Source organism: Betta splendens, chromosome 2 (assembly GCF_900634795.4).
Source record: "Betta splendens chromosome 2, fBetSpl5.4, whole genome shotgun sequence".
Classification (NCBI taxonomy): Eukaryota; Metazoa; Chordata; class Actinopteri; order Anabantiformes; family Osphronemidae; genus Betta; species Betta splendens.
In genome coordinates this window covers 11,437,253-11,453,063 of record NC_040882.2, presented here as the reverse complement: position 1 = coordinate 11,453,063, position 15,811 = coordinate 11,437,253, and the positions used below count along the sequence as shown (strand labels likewise).

Sequence of the window (15,811 nt, the reverse complement as noted above, 5' to 3'; positions counted from 1 at the left end):
ATTTTTATCAGTGTTTAACAGTTATAGCTGACTGTCTGACAAGAGTAGGACGACAAACGACGAAGGCCTTAATGACCCTTTTCTTCTGTAACAGTCTGTAATCAGGTTTCCATTTAAAGGTTCACATGTATTATTCAATAGAACAAAACAGAGTTGGAATGTGGAATCCACAAAACAGACCATGTGCAGTGGAAGCTGGTTGACGGTCCTTATAATGACCCTGGACACATACACATAATGAACGAGATAACGCCTAATTAATTCAAGTGCTGTAAATTATCACATTGTGTTGCCTGCAGGCAGCTTGTTAATCTAATCTATTCAGTTCTGGATCTCACTGATTGATGGTGTTGTTGTGGTTAAATTAACCAGTGGATTAAATATTCAAGCATAAAATTGGATGATTGGCTTCTTACTGAATTCCAACAGACTGTAGTGTTGGTAAAGCCTGAACCTAACCTGTCTGTGTCACATGAGGATGTACAAATGGCCCCTTTGCTGGGTCTATTAGGAATAAAGAGGTTAATTACTAATTAATTCAAATGGGCTGCAGATTATAACATTCTGTTTCCTATGACTTCCTCTTAGATTCACGGGTAAAAGTAGGCTGTCACTACGATATGACTCCACACCACCAATTCCTGCCTCCAGGCTTCTGGCCGAGCTGGGCCACATTCTGCTGTTACCTGAGATTGATGTTCATGGAACATTATCTCCAAAACATTTGTAGTAATTGAGCAAAACACTAAAATGTGAACAAAGGTGCAGCATGTCGCTAACTTCAACCAGACACTGTTTGGTTGTAATGAATAGCTCTCATTTTACTAACATATTCAGCACATGAGATTTTCTGCCAGTGCGTCTGACCTGTGCTACACCTCCTTAAGTCGTGCACTCATGACACAATGTACTGTGCAGCTGTTTACAAGTTCAACAGAGAGAAAAAACCAAGGTGCATGCAGTTACAGGACACTGCTGATTTGGTTGGTTGTGTAGCAAACAAACTACAGAAGGAACAGGGACAGACATTTCTTTGACATAGTGCAATACATCGAAAAAAAAGGGCTAAAATTAAACCAGTTTTGTTGAGTCCCAGTGGTTATTTTTAATCTCAAGAACACATTTTTAAGTAAATCTTTACCCAAAGTAAAATGAACCTAGTTCTAGGTAAGTGCTACATTAACCCAACACTGGGTCAAGGGCTTTTTTCCCTTTCATTGTTAGTCTAGTAGCCATGGCAACCACCCACCACATTAAACCCAGCACACGACCCATCAGTGTTAACATGTCATATCCCAGACTGATGTGATACGTGATTATTATTGTGCTGCTGTCTCTAATCTGTCTCTAAAGAGGAGATCATGGATACTCTGACACATCGGATTGGAGGTGAATGAACAAAACTCCCCTCAGGTAACGTCCATCTTTCGGTCTGCGTCCCTCTTTCAATGGGTGACATCGTCTGCTAATAGTGTTAGTCTTAAATACCAAACATCTTCATGAGCCTGACTGGCAGTGGCTAAATTGGAAGATTTACGATCAGACTTCAAGCATTACTTTATCTGCTGCCTGTCACAGCAGCTGATCCGGGTTTGCTCCTGAAATCGGGTTCCTGTCAATCACAACGGAAGCCAGAGCTCTACTCATGGCAGCGTCCAGACTGAAAGTGAAGGAGGGAGATGATCACGCTCCCACTTTAAAGCCTGTGTGTCTTTAACTGTGCCATACAGTGATGTGTAAAGTCAGTCGCAACCCAAGGCCACATTGTAATGTCCCAGAGTTCAATAATTGACAGAGGATCATTATGGAAAGTTTGAATGTCCTCTCCCAAAGGCACTGGTTAATGAGTAGAGGAGAATGTGTGGTTGCATCAAACCTCACTAAGTGTGTTGTGTGGGGATGAAGAAAAGGAAGCAGTAAAAACCCTGATAATAGCGGAGGGTCAAAGAACATGTGTAGTATTTTGTTGTAGTGGGAGTGAAGGAAGTGTGCCTGAACTGAACTATCTCACCTCATGCTGTTTGAAGGCAGCTAATGCAACGTTGTGTGTCTCTGCCCAGTGGTGTGTGTCAGAGTGAGCGTTCAACCGACAGATCAAGTGTCACCAAAACCACTAGAAGTCATCAGAAACTCACCCTGACACACGGTTTAATGGCTCCTGACTGACAGCACCGTCCCATGGGCCGAAGGCACAAAGTGCACAGGTCTGATAAAACCTAAACGTGACTCAAACATATTTATAGACATGTTTCCTGTTTGCGTACAGACTCACACCAATACTGAAGGTAATACACTCTCAATCAGTTCCCATTCATTGATTGACATACTGAACTATGGTTTGAGTTAAACCACATATGGGTTAAATATGGAAAACCATATTCACATAGAAATAACATGAAGCTGTGTGTGTTGCATCACCTGCTTTGTCAACAAACTCAGGATCAGTGGTTTAGGTTGTGAGTTCTCCTGTTTATTCTACATCATAATGTGAAATACTGCTGCACTATTCTCTGAACAGTTGTTTTTTACTGATACATTTCTACTATAGTCGTCTGTGTGTAGTTTAGTCATTATGACTAATAGGAAGTGTTTAACTTGTTTGTTGACAGACGTTATATAGCAAAATGAAACAAGGACAAAAAACTTTATTGTTTGATGTTATCTGTCTCATATTTGTTCTTCATGATGCTCCAGGTGTTTTCTGCCCATGACAGGTAAGAAATGCAGTCAGGCCTCTTCAGCAGCTGGACTCTTTTATGCAGTGACATGAGCAGAAGTAAGTTTTAAATCATTTGTTGTAAAAGAACAGGAAAACTACCAGAAAGACCATCAATATAAACAGTGACCAGTATAAATAACCAGTAAAATACAGGTACTGTTATTCACTGATACATCACTCAGCCCACAGACCAAACACGGCACCACAACACAGAACGGGATCCTTTGCCAAAAACTTCATGTGAGCTATTTTCAGGGCTGCGTCGCTGATTGGTTGCGTGTTTGTCTTGCTTCGCCGCTGCACCGCTCAGCCAGGTGTGTGTCCGTCCGTCCGTCCGTCTGTTGCCCCATCCCCTGTACTGTAGGCAGGAAGTGAGCGTAGGGCTGCTCTTATACTGGGACAAACACTGGTCGCGTGCCAGTTTATAGAAGCAGCTGCTTGTGTCCAGTGTGTAATAAAAACCTGCCTATTAAACTTTCATTGTCTCTCGTGTGTCACCAGACTCCGAACCTCCTCAGAGCCCGGGTCCCGACTGAGCGTCTCCTGAAGCCCTGGTGAAATATATGCTCTTGTGAAACGTCGAACTGGTTACAGATTAATCCAGGTCTCGCTCCTACAGTATTCAGCCTCTGCTAACCCCAGTACAAAGTTTAGTGCCCGTTCCTCCCAATAATTCATGCAATGGTTAATATTTGAGCGGCGCCGATAACCCGGGCTACGGAATTAGTTTCTGCCTCTTTGAACGGGAACTGTTTGACACTGGAGAGGTTTTTGAAACTGGCCGTCTGGAGGTGAAGGCCTGGCTCTGGAGCCAGTTTCAAAAAGGGAACTCCTCTTTTAGTGGAGCACTTCAGCGATTTGAGAAGGATTCAGCCAGAGTCAGATGTTTGTGGTTTGAGCAGCAGCAGACGGGTCCAGAGGCCTGAACCCAGATCCACACAGTGTTGCTGTCAGTAATATCGCCTGCTTTCACTTCACGGTTTCTGTTGTCAGCTTGTATTTGAACAAGTGAAGTACTCATTTATTATTTAAAAAAAATCTTTTATAGCTCAGCAAAATCGTGCATTTTACACTCATCAGTTTAGTTTGGGGGAGATTTTTGTGTTTAAATAAAACTAGACAAATGTCACTAATTCAATAAAAAACATTACCCAGAATTCATTGCATTTGAATCTTTCATTTTCTGTACTGTGTGAGGCCAGAATGTCATGTTTGTTAGCACTTTGATTCCACACCGAGAAGACAATTAGCAGGAATGACACTATTGAAGGTGTTCATCCTCAAAGCGATGATGATCAGAGTGGTGAAGAGCCGATAGATGGACAGAAGTCGACTGTGGGTGGGTCACACAGTCCTGACCTTAACTCTGTGACATTGCTCAGAGTTTCCTGCCTCACAGAGTCCGCGGTGTGTTTTTGCATTGAAGCTCTGGCCCCATAGAGTAGCTGGGCCAGGCCAACCTCATATTAACAGCTGCTGAAAGGCAGAACAGAGGATCTGGCTGAGCACGAGAGACAAGAGAGTCATTGCGTCCACCTGAGTCCATGTCCACGTCCTTGACGGACAAGGTGAGAGCCTCAGCCATATAAAACACACAACCATTAACAGACGCCGATGAACTGATAAAGCAAGAAAGGAGAGGACAAAAATGGGCCGTACAATCCTGGACTCACCGTGTTTACAAAGACACAGGTTAGAAGGGGTTTATCACAGAGCAGCACAACCAAAGCTGAATTAGCTGAGCGTCAAATTTCACCGTGAGTATCTGGGTTTTTGTTCCCAAACCAACGAGAGGAGCTGTACATGAATCAGGGGACGTCATCAGCTTCTATTGTGACGACAAAGGCATTGTTTCGGATCATCACTCAGCTGAGAGCAGTGTCAACAGAGGCTGTTTTCAGAGGACAGTCTGAGTCAGGTTCGCCCTTCACCTCGTTACCAGCTCCTTTAACAGGAAGCCATGCGGCTTAGTATTTCACTGTTCTGTGATTGGGCCCGTCCTGGTGCTTCATCATGAATGAACCTAGATGAAGTTCAGTCACATGACATGACATGTCACATGATGAAACTTTAGCCACTGAACAAAACTCCCTTCTTTGCTTTTCGGAGTCACCTAAATGGACTCTCAGTAGCCAATGACTTTATTGGCTTAAAATCCTTGCAGCTCCTGAAAAGATGATAAAGGGTGGAAATTAAGTAAATAAAAATATAAGTAAGACTAAAAAGCTGTAAGAATGAACATACTCATAATAGTGTGACTATTCTAAACCCATTTAGTGACTGAATATTTAAAGTGCGTCTGATCCAAGCAGATGCTTTTCCAGGAAAAGGAGGACAAAGGTGTCAGAGATACAACCTGTAGATAAACCTAAACACACACACACACACACACACACACACACACACACACACACACACACACACACACACACACACACACACAAGCTGATCTGATCACTACCTGCACCGTGTTTTGGTTTTGTGTCCACTCTGTCTTTACGTTGTGCTTTTGTCTTCACAGATTTGACATCATCAGATTTTTATCTTCAGTAAAGCAGCGTAGACACGCTTTTGCTCTGTGCTGGTGATACCAGACAAGTCTGAAACCCCACTGAGCCCATTCAGTAGAAATAAAGCGCATGTAATGTAATTAATTTAGGCAGGATGCTGCCTTTTATTATGCAAATTATACGTGCTGCTGTTTTCCTGATGTTTAGACAGCAGTCGATGTGTGAAGAGTGTGTGACTGTGAGTGTTTTTTAAATGCATTCATGCAAGCTCAGAGTGTGGTGCTTCACATTTTCACAACAACAAACTATAGAGAAGTATAATTTTCTTTATTCATATCCCAGGTAAATTAATCCTTGCAGAATGCTGTGATTCTTAGGCTCACAATAGTAAAAAGAACAACCAGTCCTTGTGGTTTCTACATAACCTCAAAGTTTTCCAGTCAGTTCCGGGTTTGACTAGACATTTTAATTTGTCATTAACTTCACCAGTCAAAGCAACGCATCCCCCAACAGAGCGTCACAGCACAACAATCCCCCGTAACAAGTCTGCAAAGTCCTGGAAGATATTTTAAGTGGAGACACACACTGGAACAGGCTAAACTGTCTGAATAACCACTAACATGCCGCCAAATAGTGCAGGAAAGTTTGCAAAAACTAGTCCAGATCCTCACCACTGTCTGAATGCTGACTCAGCATGACGCTGGAGTAAAAGCCAATCTGACCTGAATCACTAAATGCAAGAATATATGTGGATGATTCCGCTGGGTGGAGCTGACAATGAAGTGGGAGCTGCAGGATTGTGGCTTGGGATGAGGCTGCTGAGCAACGGCCTGGAGGTGAGGGCGACTGTAGGAAGCGGTTAGGGTCTAAGCTGGCAGCATGAGCAGGACTGGACATCATCATCAGGAAACTACAGTCGGAGTTACAAAGTACAAAATATATGCTGGAAGCAGCTGCTTCTATAAATTTACAAAGTGAAAATCACTGGATGTCTCAGTTTAGGAACTTTTTATGTAATAACTAGTAGCTCATTTCCAAGATCAACTCGCTCTCAGGTCGAGCTCCCTCCACGCTGCCAGTGTTCCATGTGCAGAGTGAGGAGAAACCCTCCCAGCATGCTCTGGTTGATCTGTGCTGAATGGATGCTTGTGGTGAGGCTGAGGAAGCAGAATAATTCTCCATCGCCCTCCAGCAAACTTTCAGTTCATATTTTCTGGGCCTTGTGGGTCCTGCTCTCCAGAGAACCACACACTGGGATCGTTTCAAAGCACTTATAATAAAATCTTTCCCATGTAACACAACACAGAGATCTGTCAGAAACCAGAGTGAAGTTATTTTAGATCAATATCAGTGGGAAGAGACTAATTAAATGAGGCGTTCACTGTAGGCAGTTGATATGAGCACCAGAGGCTTGTTAGTCATTACATCATACAGTATGTGCACCGCAGCCTGTGAGTGAACTCTGGTGAAATGTGATACTAATAAAGTCATTTCACCTTGATTCTACTCAGAAATGCAGCTACACAGAAATGATAATTGAGACCTCCGGTTAAAGTCCAGTTAAAAGCTTTTCTTCAAGGTTTTTTATTGCTCCTGTTCAAAGAAAGCGTTTCACAATCACAATGTTCCCATTCAAATTTAAACATTGTGAATTCGGGTACGTCCTTGAGCGACAAGGCCGGAGCCTCTGGAGTTTATCACTCTCTGTCAAGATGAGACAGATCATGACGTCATTCACCTTCTGCCATAAAAACAGTTTGAAGAGGAAATTGCTGAATTAGCAGAATCTCTACAATGTTTAGTGTTTGGTAAACGTGGGGTTAAATATGTGAAGGGCTTTTACATTAGGGAATGATTCTGTTGCCCTGGTTCCTTTTGAACACATTAGAACAACCTTCACTTCTCACTGCGAGCCTCTGTGCAGCTGTACCTAATAACGTGACCATAAAGTGTGAGAGTCAATAAATGTAATATTTATTATTATAATTCATGCTTCACCTCAAAATGCTGTGCTGGTAGAAAAGAGCTGAGTATAAAAGACTGATGAAGTGTGACACGGTGACTTTCACTAACTCTGCCCACGCGTGAACTTTGCCCACGTTCCTCTTCTTCCTGCAGAGGAGTCACCTTGTCCCTGCAGAACAACGCGCCCCCCCCCCTCCTCCCCCCCCTGCCTCCTCTACTACGGCTCCCTCGCACCTGCACGACGGGCTCCGCGCTACGCTGCTACACCTGCACGCTCAGCCGAGCGGCTCGTCTGCCCGCGCGCGCGCGCCGAGGCCACGCTGACCTCCGCACGCGCGGGCGTCGCTCGGATCCTCTCACGCCTCCGTTCCCCGCAGTGAAGGAGCCGCGGCAAGCTCCGCCCCCGAGGTCACCTGAACGCCGCACCAGGAAGCGAGGACTGCGGCACGCGCGGTGTCCTTCCACGGCTCACCTTCAACTTTAGACCGTCCCGGCTGTGGGCTTGTTCCCTTTACACCACGAAACAGCGTCTGACAGCAAGATTGCAACGCAGATTATTCAGTGACCGGGAACATTCTCGCTTATCTGCCTTTACAGCTCTCCATAAAAACACAAGGCAGAGCAGAGGTCTGCAAAGACTGGCGGTAGGTGCGAGGACACACTCGCACACGTTTTCACAAGCAACGCATAGGAACGCACAGGAACAGAGCGATGGATGAATAAAGGCAGAGGAGCGGACGGAGTCAGGTTGCAGACGCCGTGTCCTCTACATGTCGCCGCTGATGGAAATACTCGGTCACAGCCGGCGGAGCATCACATCCTTCTGTGGGAGAGACTGCGATGCTCTATTCTCGGCTCTCCGACGGAGGAAACTGCTGACTGGGACGTTCTCCCGGCTCCCGCTGCACACGCTCACTTATGATGTGTCACGATGAACTCATTAGACCTACACTTCCCATCATGCAGCTCATCAACCTGTGACATTATCGGGGTCAGAGCCTCCTTCTGAGTCTTATGAAGCACGATGAGCTGAGATGAACAGCTCACTGGTGCCCGTGCCTCTATTAATACTCAAAAAGATGAAAATAAATGGAGCTGACGTTTCTTATTTTGTGCTAGTTTCATCAGGTACTTGTGACTAATAGAATCAATTCATACCCAGTTTTACACATGAGGCCAAGAGTTAGCGTCACTCTACAACCAGTTTTTCTGGCCAAGAGGCCGATTTTAACTGTGAAAAGATGACAGACTGGTTTAGCTCTGAGGGACTGTGTTTGTCTGACCTCCTCCAGTGAACCACTGCTGAGGAGAGACCACACAAAGTGACGCAAATGTGCACTACACTAACCCACAGTGCCGTGCGTGTGATGCTCCGTAACTGTAAAACATAACTGTAAATTAGTCGGTCAGTTCATCATAATAACTTTCAACCTAATGATCGTTGTCACGTTGTGTTCACAGCTTGGTTCCACTGACATCTAGTGGCAAACTAATCATCTGTTAATTGTTTAAGTTAGGTACAGTAAGCCTGATTATTTGAGGTTGGTGGATCCTGTATCTAGAGTAGTATGAAGACAATGCCATTTTTGTTCCATGTTTGTCTCGAGCACATGATTCAATCATGACAAAACCATGGCCAGATTCACATATGAGGCTGCAGAGGCGGCCTCTGCTCTCACTTAACTACTGGGCTGTCTCCACAATGTTGAAGTGTTTAAAGACTTAAGGTTCACTACATAGAGGTCAAACCTTCAATCCTGAACCCCACTGTCCCTTAGATTTATGGCTGCAGGTTTGTAACGGTGCTTAGTACTAGGTGTGATGCATGGAGCGGCGCTGTGAATGTGACCTGCCTACTGACTTAATGGAGGTTCAGCTGCTCCATTTAAATGAGGCATGTGTGTGAGAGAAAGGAAGGAGACGGGAGAATGATGTTTTCTCAGAGGCTTTTCACACATACTTATTAGTGAGTCAGCAGTAGAGAAGTTACCTGCAGAGGCAGCGTGTTCGCCCCCTAGTGAGCGTCAAACTGAACTGCGTTTTAGCTTTATGGATTTACTAAATATATTTGACGACAATACCATCAAGCAATTTTAATTTAATTATTGTCATTAAGAGACAACAATCAATCAATAGTAAGATTTTACACACATCTGAGAGGAATTAGGGGATTAGCTTTTACTCTACATAGTGTAACATTAGTATGCTGATTAATAATTAGCGCAATATTTCCTTTCAAAACAAAATGCAGTGCATAACTGGTAAAAAAGAAGCAGTCAATGTCCTGTTGTTGCTTAATGAAAAAGTGGAGAACATAGAGGGCAGCAGTGTGTCAATGAAACGTCACTTCCCTGCTAACCAACGAAGAAGAAACAGCCAAACACAAACAAGAAGAAGAAGAAGAAGAAGAAGTATAGAGTGGCAGACTGGAATAGACTCTGAAACATATTTCACACAGAGTGAAAGCTTAGCTTGACCGCAGCCATGGACGTAGTGCTGTATCTGATAGCGGCGGCTATTCTCATTGTCCTCATTGCGTTCGCGGTAAAGGTCCGGAGGAAAACTCAGGACGGTAGGTAGCTAAGGAGAGCTAGCTGGCTAATTTTAGCAGTTACCTCAGAGTTGATCAGAAGCGGTACTTTATACGATTAGCCCACCCAGGTTGTACGTTTTTACAATTTTTTGCAATTTTTGCATATTACTAAACGTGTAGGCAGAGACGCTGCAGAGACACGAGAGTGCTTTGCTTGTTAGGCAACGTCAGCTCATAGCTGTCATTTGGCAAACTACGGAAGCCGCAGCGGTGGTATAAAACATTTAAGAAACCTACTACAACATATAAAATACTTTTTTGGCACACCGACATAATAAAATTGAATGTATTTTGTGATACATTTACTACATTTTTAACTACTTTAATAATGCATGCAAGACATTTAAAAGTGTAAGATGTCTCTAAAATACACCTGGTCATGTGTCTGAATGTGCTAAAGCTCAATATAGAAGAAAATGTAGATCAGGATCCAAATTGGGGTCACACAAAGATCAGGACAGGAAGTAGCTGCAGATTTTGCAGATTCAGATTTTTGACACATGACTCACTTGAATAGTTTGTATAAATGCGTAGCTGCCACAGAGTTTTGACAAATATTATCTCCTCAACTTGTGTTTTGAAATTATTTGGATTTATATTGATATTTCTAAATAGAGGGTAGTAGAAGTGGACTAATCATTTTGTGGATTTCTCAGCTGATGAGGAGCAGCAGCGGGATGTTGTCCGAGCTGCGGGTCCTCCTCCGCGAGCAGCAGAGGAGCGAGGAGAAGGCATGCCCCGCAGGAGGAGGAACATGGCCACAGCGATGGCTCACAGGCGACCACAAAGAGAGGCTGTGGAACATGGTATGACCCATATATATTGTGTGTGTATATATTAACATGCTACAGTCAACATTAAGCATTCATTCACAAACTAAAGACCTTGTAGTTGAAGCAGCTGTATATATTTATATTTAAATATATTTATTTTCTCTTGTATGACATCCTAACATGATTGTTGTTGGCGTTTATTTCAGTGGAGGAACAGGTGGCTGAAGAGGAGGCAGGGGAGGAGGAGCAGCAAAACTTCCAACCAACTGCAAAAATAGGAGCCAAGAAGCAGAGGAAGCTGGAGGAGAAACAGGCTAAGAAAGCCCAGAGAGAGGTGAAGGTTTTAAACGTCAGTGTAAACTGTCACTGTCCTGTTGTTGCTTAATTAAAAAGTGTGTTTTTGCATTTTTAGGCAGAGTTGGAAGAGAGGGAGGAGAGGAAGAGGATGCAGGAGCTTAGGGAGCAGGAGAGACGACAGGAAGAAGAGAGAGAGCGGCTGCAGGAACAGAAACAGGTTTAAGGCTTGGCTTGCCTCTCACAAGCCCCCCCTCCTCACTGCATGCTAATATAAAAAGCAGCTGAGACATTGTCCTCTTGTGTTCTTAGGAGGAAATGGAACGTCGGGCCAAAGAAGAACAGGAGAGACAAGAGGAGGAGGAGTACCTAAAACTTAAGGCCTCCTTCATCGTAGAGGACCAGGGAGAGGAGGAGCAGCTCAGTGAAGACCAGGTTAGTTTTCACTATCGGTACAATAATCCTTTTAAGGCTGAGGTTTTTGAAAATAAGGCTTAAAATGAAGTAATATTTGTCTCTTTTTTTTTTTTTACTTTCAGTCACGAAATCTGTTGCAAGAATTCATCCAGTACATTCAGGTGAAACTGACTTTACAGTTCACTCTGTCCTGGACCAAAGGAGTCGAAGGAGGTCTATTGAACAGTGTCTCCTCTGTCCCACAGAACAATAAGGTGGTTCTCTTGGAGGACCTGGCTTCTCATTTTGGCATGAGGACACAGGATGCTATTGCCAGACTACAGGACCTGCTAGCAGACGGTTCCCTTACTGGTTAGTGAGACTAAGGCTCCACTACTTTCATAATAATGAGAAAAAAATGTTTAGAGATTCTAATTAGTTTTGGTGAATTTAGATCAGCTAACATATGAGCTGTGACTTTACTTTAGGTCTGCTTAAGTTTCAAAACCAATTACATAGAGGAAGCTTTTTGTATCTGTGGAAAAAAGGAAAGAAATGCTATTTGTAATTAAAATAATACTAAAATGTGTTTAGCACTGAACACATGCTATAAAATGCCATTACCAGTTGTTTTATGGTTTGGGTCACCTTCAGATGGATTGCACTCATTCTGAGAATTAATTTTAAACAATGTTCTTTTTGTTTATTTCTTTCATTGAATGTGTCCTTCTGTGTTATTGTCTTTCAGGAGTGATTGATGACAGAGGAAAGTTTATCTCCATCACTTCAGAGGAGATGGACTCAGTGGCTCGGTTCATCAAACAGAGAGGCAGGGTTTCCATCACAGAGCTGGCCCAAGCCAGTAACTCTCTCATCAACCTGAACCCTGAGAGCCGCAGCAACGCCTGATGGACAGCTGAATCTGAAATCTCAGATCTGATACTGGTTGCTGTTTTATTTTAACTTATTAAACCCATCAGACCAACCTGTGGTTGATCTGCAGGTGTGATGTGCATCATCCAGCTGCTGGCAAGGTTTAAGCAGTTCTCTGCATTAAACTTCAACCATACAGAAACATATAGTCTAATTAACATGATCTTTATTACACAGTCTAATACTGAAACATGAAGTGGAAGACTTAAAGGTCTCAGTTCATGATAAAGTCCATGAGCCTAAATAAAGTCTTAAAGGTAGAGCTGGATCTCAGCTGGATGTTTCCTGGTCTTTATTGTAGTCTCTCTTTTCCTCACTCTGCTTCCCCTCCACTATCTCACACGTTGAGGAGGCTCCTCTGTCCTGGAAAAATAGACCACATCAGTCCAGTCTTGCAGCGAACTGCTGTATGTAACAGTTTTATTTTGTTTTTACCTTTATCAAAACACCCAAAGGTGCCAGGTCATTTCTGAGGTTGTCGCAGGCTTTGAGGAGAGGGATTCTGTCTGGGTGAAGCCCTGGTTTGGTGTTGGACCCGGTGCTTCCAGCACTGTGGCGGGTGAGTGCAAATGCTCGAACTTCACTTCTGAAACTAGTTAGTTGTTCCACAACAGACTGCAGACGTCCACTGCTGCTCAACGCATCAGCCTCCTGCAGACGGCATAGAGAACATGTTTAAGACCAGTAGTTCAGTCTGTACCACCCACAAAGCTTGAGCGTGTAGAGAGAAAGCACACTGTAGATAATTATGAAAGATTTATATATACACCTATTATCACATGTCCTGACCTTTGTGTGCATCAGACTGATCCCAAAAACATCCAGAACATCTTGAATGTAGCTGACGATTGCGCCGAACACTGCAGGGCTGCGGGTCACTCCCTCAGACTGAACACATATGATCCAGTGAATGTGACTGTTAATTCAACCCTTTGATTTTGATGATAGTTCAATCCATTAGCAACTTCACTTTGTTTATCTATCTTCAGTGTACAAGATGAAGCTGTGTTACCGTAGAAACAGGCTGGAGTTGGCAGTTTCCCTGATGAACCAGGTTCATTACGGCACCGATGGCCTTTGGTGTGTCAAAGTCGTCTGCCAGCACTTTTACCAAACTTGATTTAGTCTCAGCCAACCTGAGGAAGAGCCACAAGAACACAACCTGTCCGTATTAACGTAGAATGTACATTGTATTCTCTTGCTAGTTAATTTATTAAGAAATAGGTGCTTGATAAATGGTTCAAACTTGAGAAGTAGTTTGACTTCCACAGGTAAAAATCTAATTAGGAAGCTTCCCAGAAACAAAGTTACTACCTCTCCCAGAGAACAGCTTCTTGTACAGGGGAGCAGTGCAGCTGACCCTTCATGTAAGACTGAGCATCATGGACAAAGGTAGAGATGGCTCTCAGAGAGGTCCGAGCCTCAGACATGTTGCTGTCACTGTAGTCAATACCTGTGACGTCACAGAAAATCAGTGATGCAAACAAAGATGAGTTGATTAAAAAAGACAGTGTCTTCATTTTTTTCACCTGATCTGTATTTTGTGAAAAGGCAAAACATCCTAAATTCGTTGGAAGAGTATGACTCCAGGAAATCCTAGTGGAAGATAACAAAAAAGATTTGTATATTCAGTTACATATTCTAATATTCAAAAAAACTGTTTCAAGATGACTGTACCTTGATGGTGATGTAGTTCTTCAATGATTTAGACATCTTCTCTGCACTGCCCTGTGCGTGTAGGTGCCCTAAAAACAATAACAATCAATGAAATCAACTGAGAATTAGTCTACGAATCTGAAAATTCATAGCCTAAGTTGGGGAAACAACAGAGTAGAGAATTGAAGTGGCTCAACAGGCCACAGTTGTGGACTTACCTGAGTGGAGGAAGTAGTTTGCCCACTGCCCACACTGATGATAAGCTTCACTCTGAGCGATCTCATTCTCATGGTGAGGAAAGGCCAGGTCGATACCTCCAGAGTGGATGTCCAGCTGACTCCCAAACACACAGCTGACACCAACACAGAGATAGCCCACGTTGATCATTTAATAACTTGTACTAATTGGCAGTTGTTTTATGTGAAGCAGGTAGATAGGAAATGCAAACCTAGCGATTGTGGAACACTCAATGTGCCAGCCGGGTCTTCCTCTGCCCCACGGAGATTCCCAAAAAGGCTCTTGAGGTTTGGATGGTTTCCACAGCGCAAAATCTCTTGGATCTCGTTTATTTGACCTGTCTGCAGAACCACAGTGTTAGTAAAGTACTAAATATATCCAATTTTAATTAAATGACTTAAGTGGAGACAAACACTCACCCGGTTCTGCTTGAGTGTCAACAGCTCCCACAAACCTGCCATAACGATCACCAATGGACCCAATGTCAAAGTACACATCACCTGCAGGAGAGCAGTTCATTCATTTACTGGGGAGCTTCCGATACACCACTGATTCAGAAGCAAGAGCTGCTGAATAGTCCATACCATCCTTCGTGGCGTAAGCGTGTCCATTGTTGATGATCCTCTCAATAAACCCAACAATATGATGCACATTCTCTGTGACTCGTAAATACACAGCAGGAGGAGTCACCTCAAAAAACAAAAACAGAGACATGCTCATAGATAAACTAACTTCAGAGAATCCACTGAACTGGTGCTGATGCAGATGCCGACATGAGAAAGCAGATCAGAGCAGTATTTTTGATGCACACCTTCAATGACATCATATCCTTCTTGAACTCCTCCTCGTACATTCTGGCTGTGACTGTCGTAGACACGTTTTCCTGTCAAACTAAAATTGTTTAAGGCCTGACAAAAAAACATCACTGATTTAACACACTCCGTGGGCTTTAATACCTCCAGGCTTCTTTTGATGATCTTGTCATCAATGTCAGTGATGACCATGGCATGAACGACGGTGACTCCAAACAGCCTGGACAGGATCCTCTGCAGGATGTCAAACCTGACGTATGAGCTGTGAAAAACACATGAAAATGTGGAGCTCTGGCAACTTCTTTACAGAAACATAAACACCTAATACGAATAAATATGAACAAGAAGCTGTCCAAAGTAGACATGGTTACCAGGCATGGCCCAGGTGAGCATGGTCGTACACGGTGGGTCCGCAGCTGTACCTGTAGCAACACACACTGTGAGCGCATCGTTCAGCTGTTCGCATCAGTGCTACGTTCGTGAGTCAGTACCAGGTGGCTAGCCCGTCTCTTGCCACTATGAGCGGCTCCTTCTGCTTGGTCAGGCTGTTGAACACATGCACCCCCGTGTTGAAGCCGCTGGGTCTCCTCCACGCCCTCCCCGTGTCCCTGCTGCGGGCTCCACCTGAGCAGCGCCGCCTGGCTCCGCTCACTGACGGAGCTGCGCTCAGCACCCGCCTCAGGAGCTTCACTGTCCGAGGCGCTGACCTCCACCTGCAGCCCCACATCGTCTCACAGCCCGCGCTCCGCTAGCTTAGCTTAGCCTGGTTGCTAGGGTTCCCTCAAAACATACATACATTTGTTTTATATAAAAGCTAAAAGTAGTATGTTAGCAGTTAGCAACCTGGAGTGTTTAATAAACTAGACATTACTCGCCATTCGCTGTCTGCTTTCTCGGACGTTCGCGTCATCATCTCCACTTCT

At 43.9% G+C, this 15,811-nt stretch overlaps 2 protein-coding genes across 2 annotated transcripts; one reads left to right on the top strand and one right to left on the bottom strand.

Annotated features, from left to right (window-relative positions):
• Positions 1 to 9,556: 9,556 nt before the first annotated feature.
• Positions 9,557 to 12,456, top strand: LOC114869751 (DDRGK domain-containing protein 1-like). Its single transcript, XM_029174227.2, has 8 exons — positions 9,557 to 9,766; positions 10,444 to 10,593; positions 10,767 to 10,894; positions 10,973 to 11,074; positions 11,167 to 11,289; positions 11,394 to 11,432; positions 11,517 to 11,622; positions 11,999 to 12,456. Exons 1-8 carry the CDS (start codon positions 9,679 to 9,681, stop codon positions 12,157 to 12,159), a joined length of 897 nt encoding a protein of 298 aa, XP_029030060.1. The 5' UTR covers positions 9,557 to 9,678; the 3' UTR covers positions 12,160 to 12,456.
• On the bottom strand, positions 12,333 to 15,770 carry cars2 (cysteinyl-tRNA synthetase 2, mitochondrial). Its single transcript, XM_029174150.3, has 15 exons — positions 15,380 to 15,770; positions 15,260 to 15,310; positions 15,033 to 15,150; positions 14,888 to 14,959; positions 14,661 to 14,766; positions 14,496 to 14,576; positions 14,288 to 14,417; positions 14,058 to 14,191; positions 13,861 to 13,928; positions 13,713 to 13,779; positions 13,498 to 13,636; positions 13,196 to 13,319; positions 12,973 to 13,071; positions 12,619 to 12,834; positions 12,333 to 12,546 (listed from the first exon to the last, which is right to left on the bottom strand). Exons 1-15 carry the CDS (start codon positions 15,613 to 15,615, stop codon positions 12,454 to 12,456), a joined length of 1,734 nt encoding a protein of 577 aa, XP_029029983.1. The 5' UTR covers positions 15,616 to 15,770; the 3' UTR covers positions 12,333 to 12,453.
• Between the last annotated feature and the right edge of the window lie 41 nt (positions 15,771 to 15,811).

Coding starts and splice junctions, on each gene's coding strand:
- LOC114869751 (XM_029174227.2), top strand. CDS start 9,679: ATGGACGTAGTGCTGTATCTGATAGCGGCGGCTATTCTCATTGTCCTC. Junction 11,290..11,393: donor AGCAGCTCAGTGAAGACCAG/GTTAGTTTTCAC, acceptor TTTTACTTTCAG/TCACGAAATCTGTTGCAAGA. Junction 11,623..11,998: donor AGCAGACGGTTCCCTTACTG/GTTAGTGAGACT, acceptor ATTGTCTTTCAG/GAGTGATTGATGACAGAGGA.
- cars2 (XM_029174150.3), bottom strand. CDS start 15,615: ATGTGGGGCTGCAGGTGGAGGTCAGCGCCTCGGACAGTGAAGCTCCTG. Junction 13,780..13,860: donor AGAACTACATCACCATCAAG/GTACAGTCATCT, acceptor ATCTTCCACTAG/GATTTCCTGGAGTCATACTC. Junction 12,835..12,972: donor TCAGTCTGATGCACACAAAG/GTCAGGACATGT, acceptor TGCCGTCTGCAG/GAGGCTGATGCGTTGAGCAG.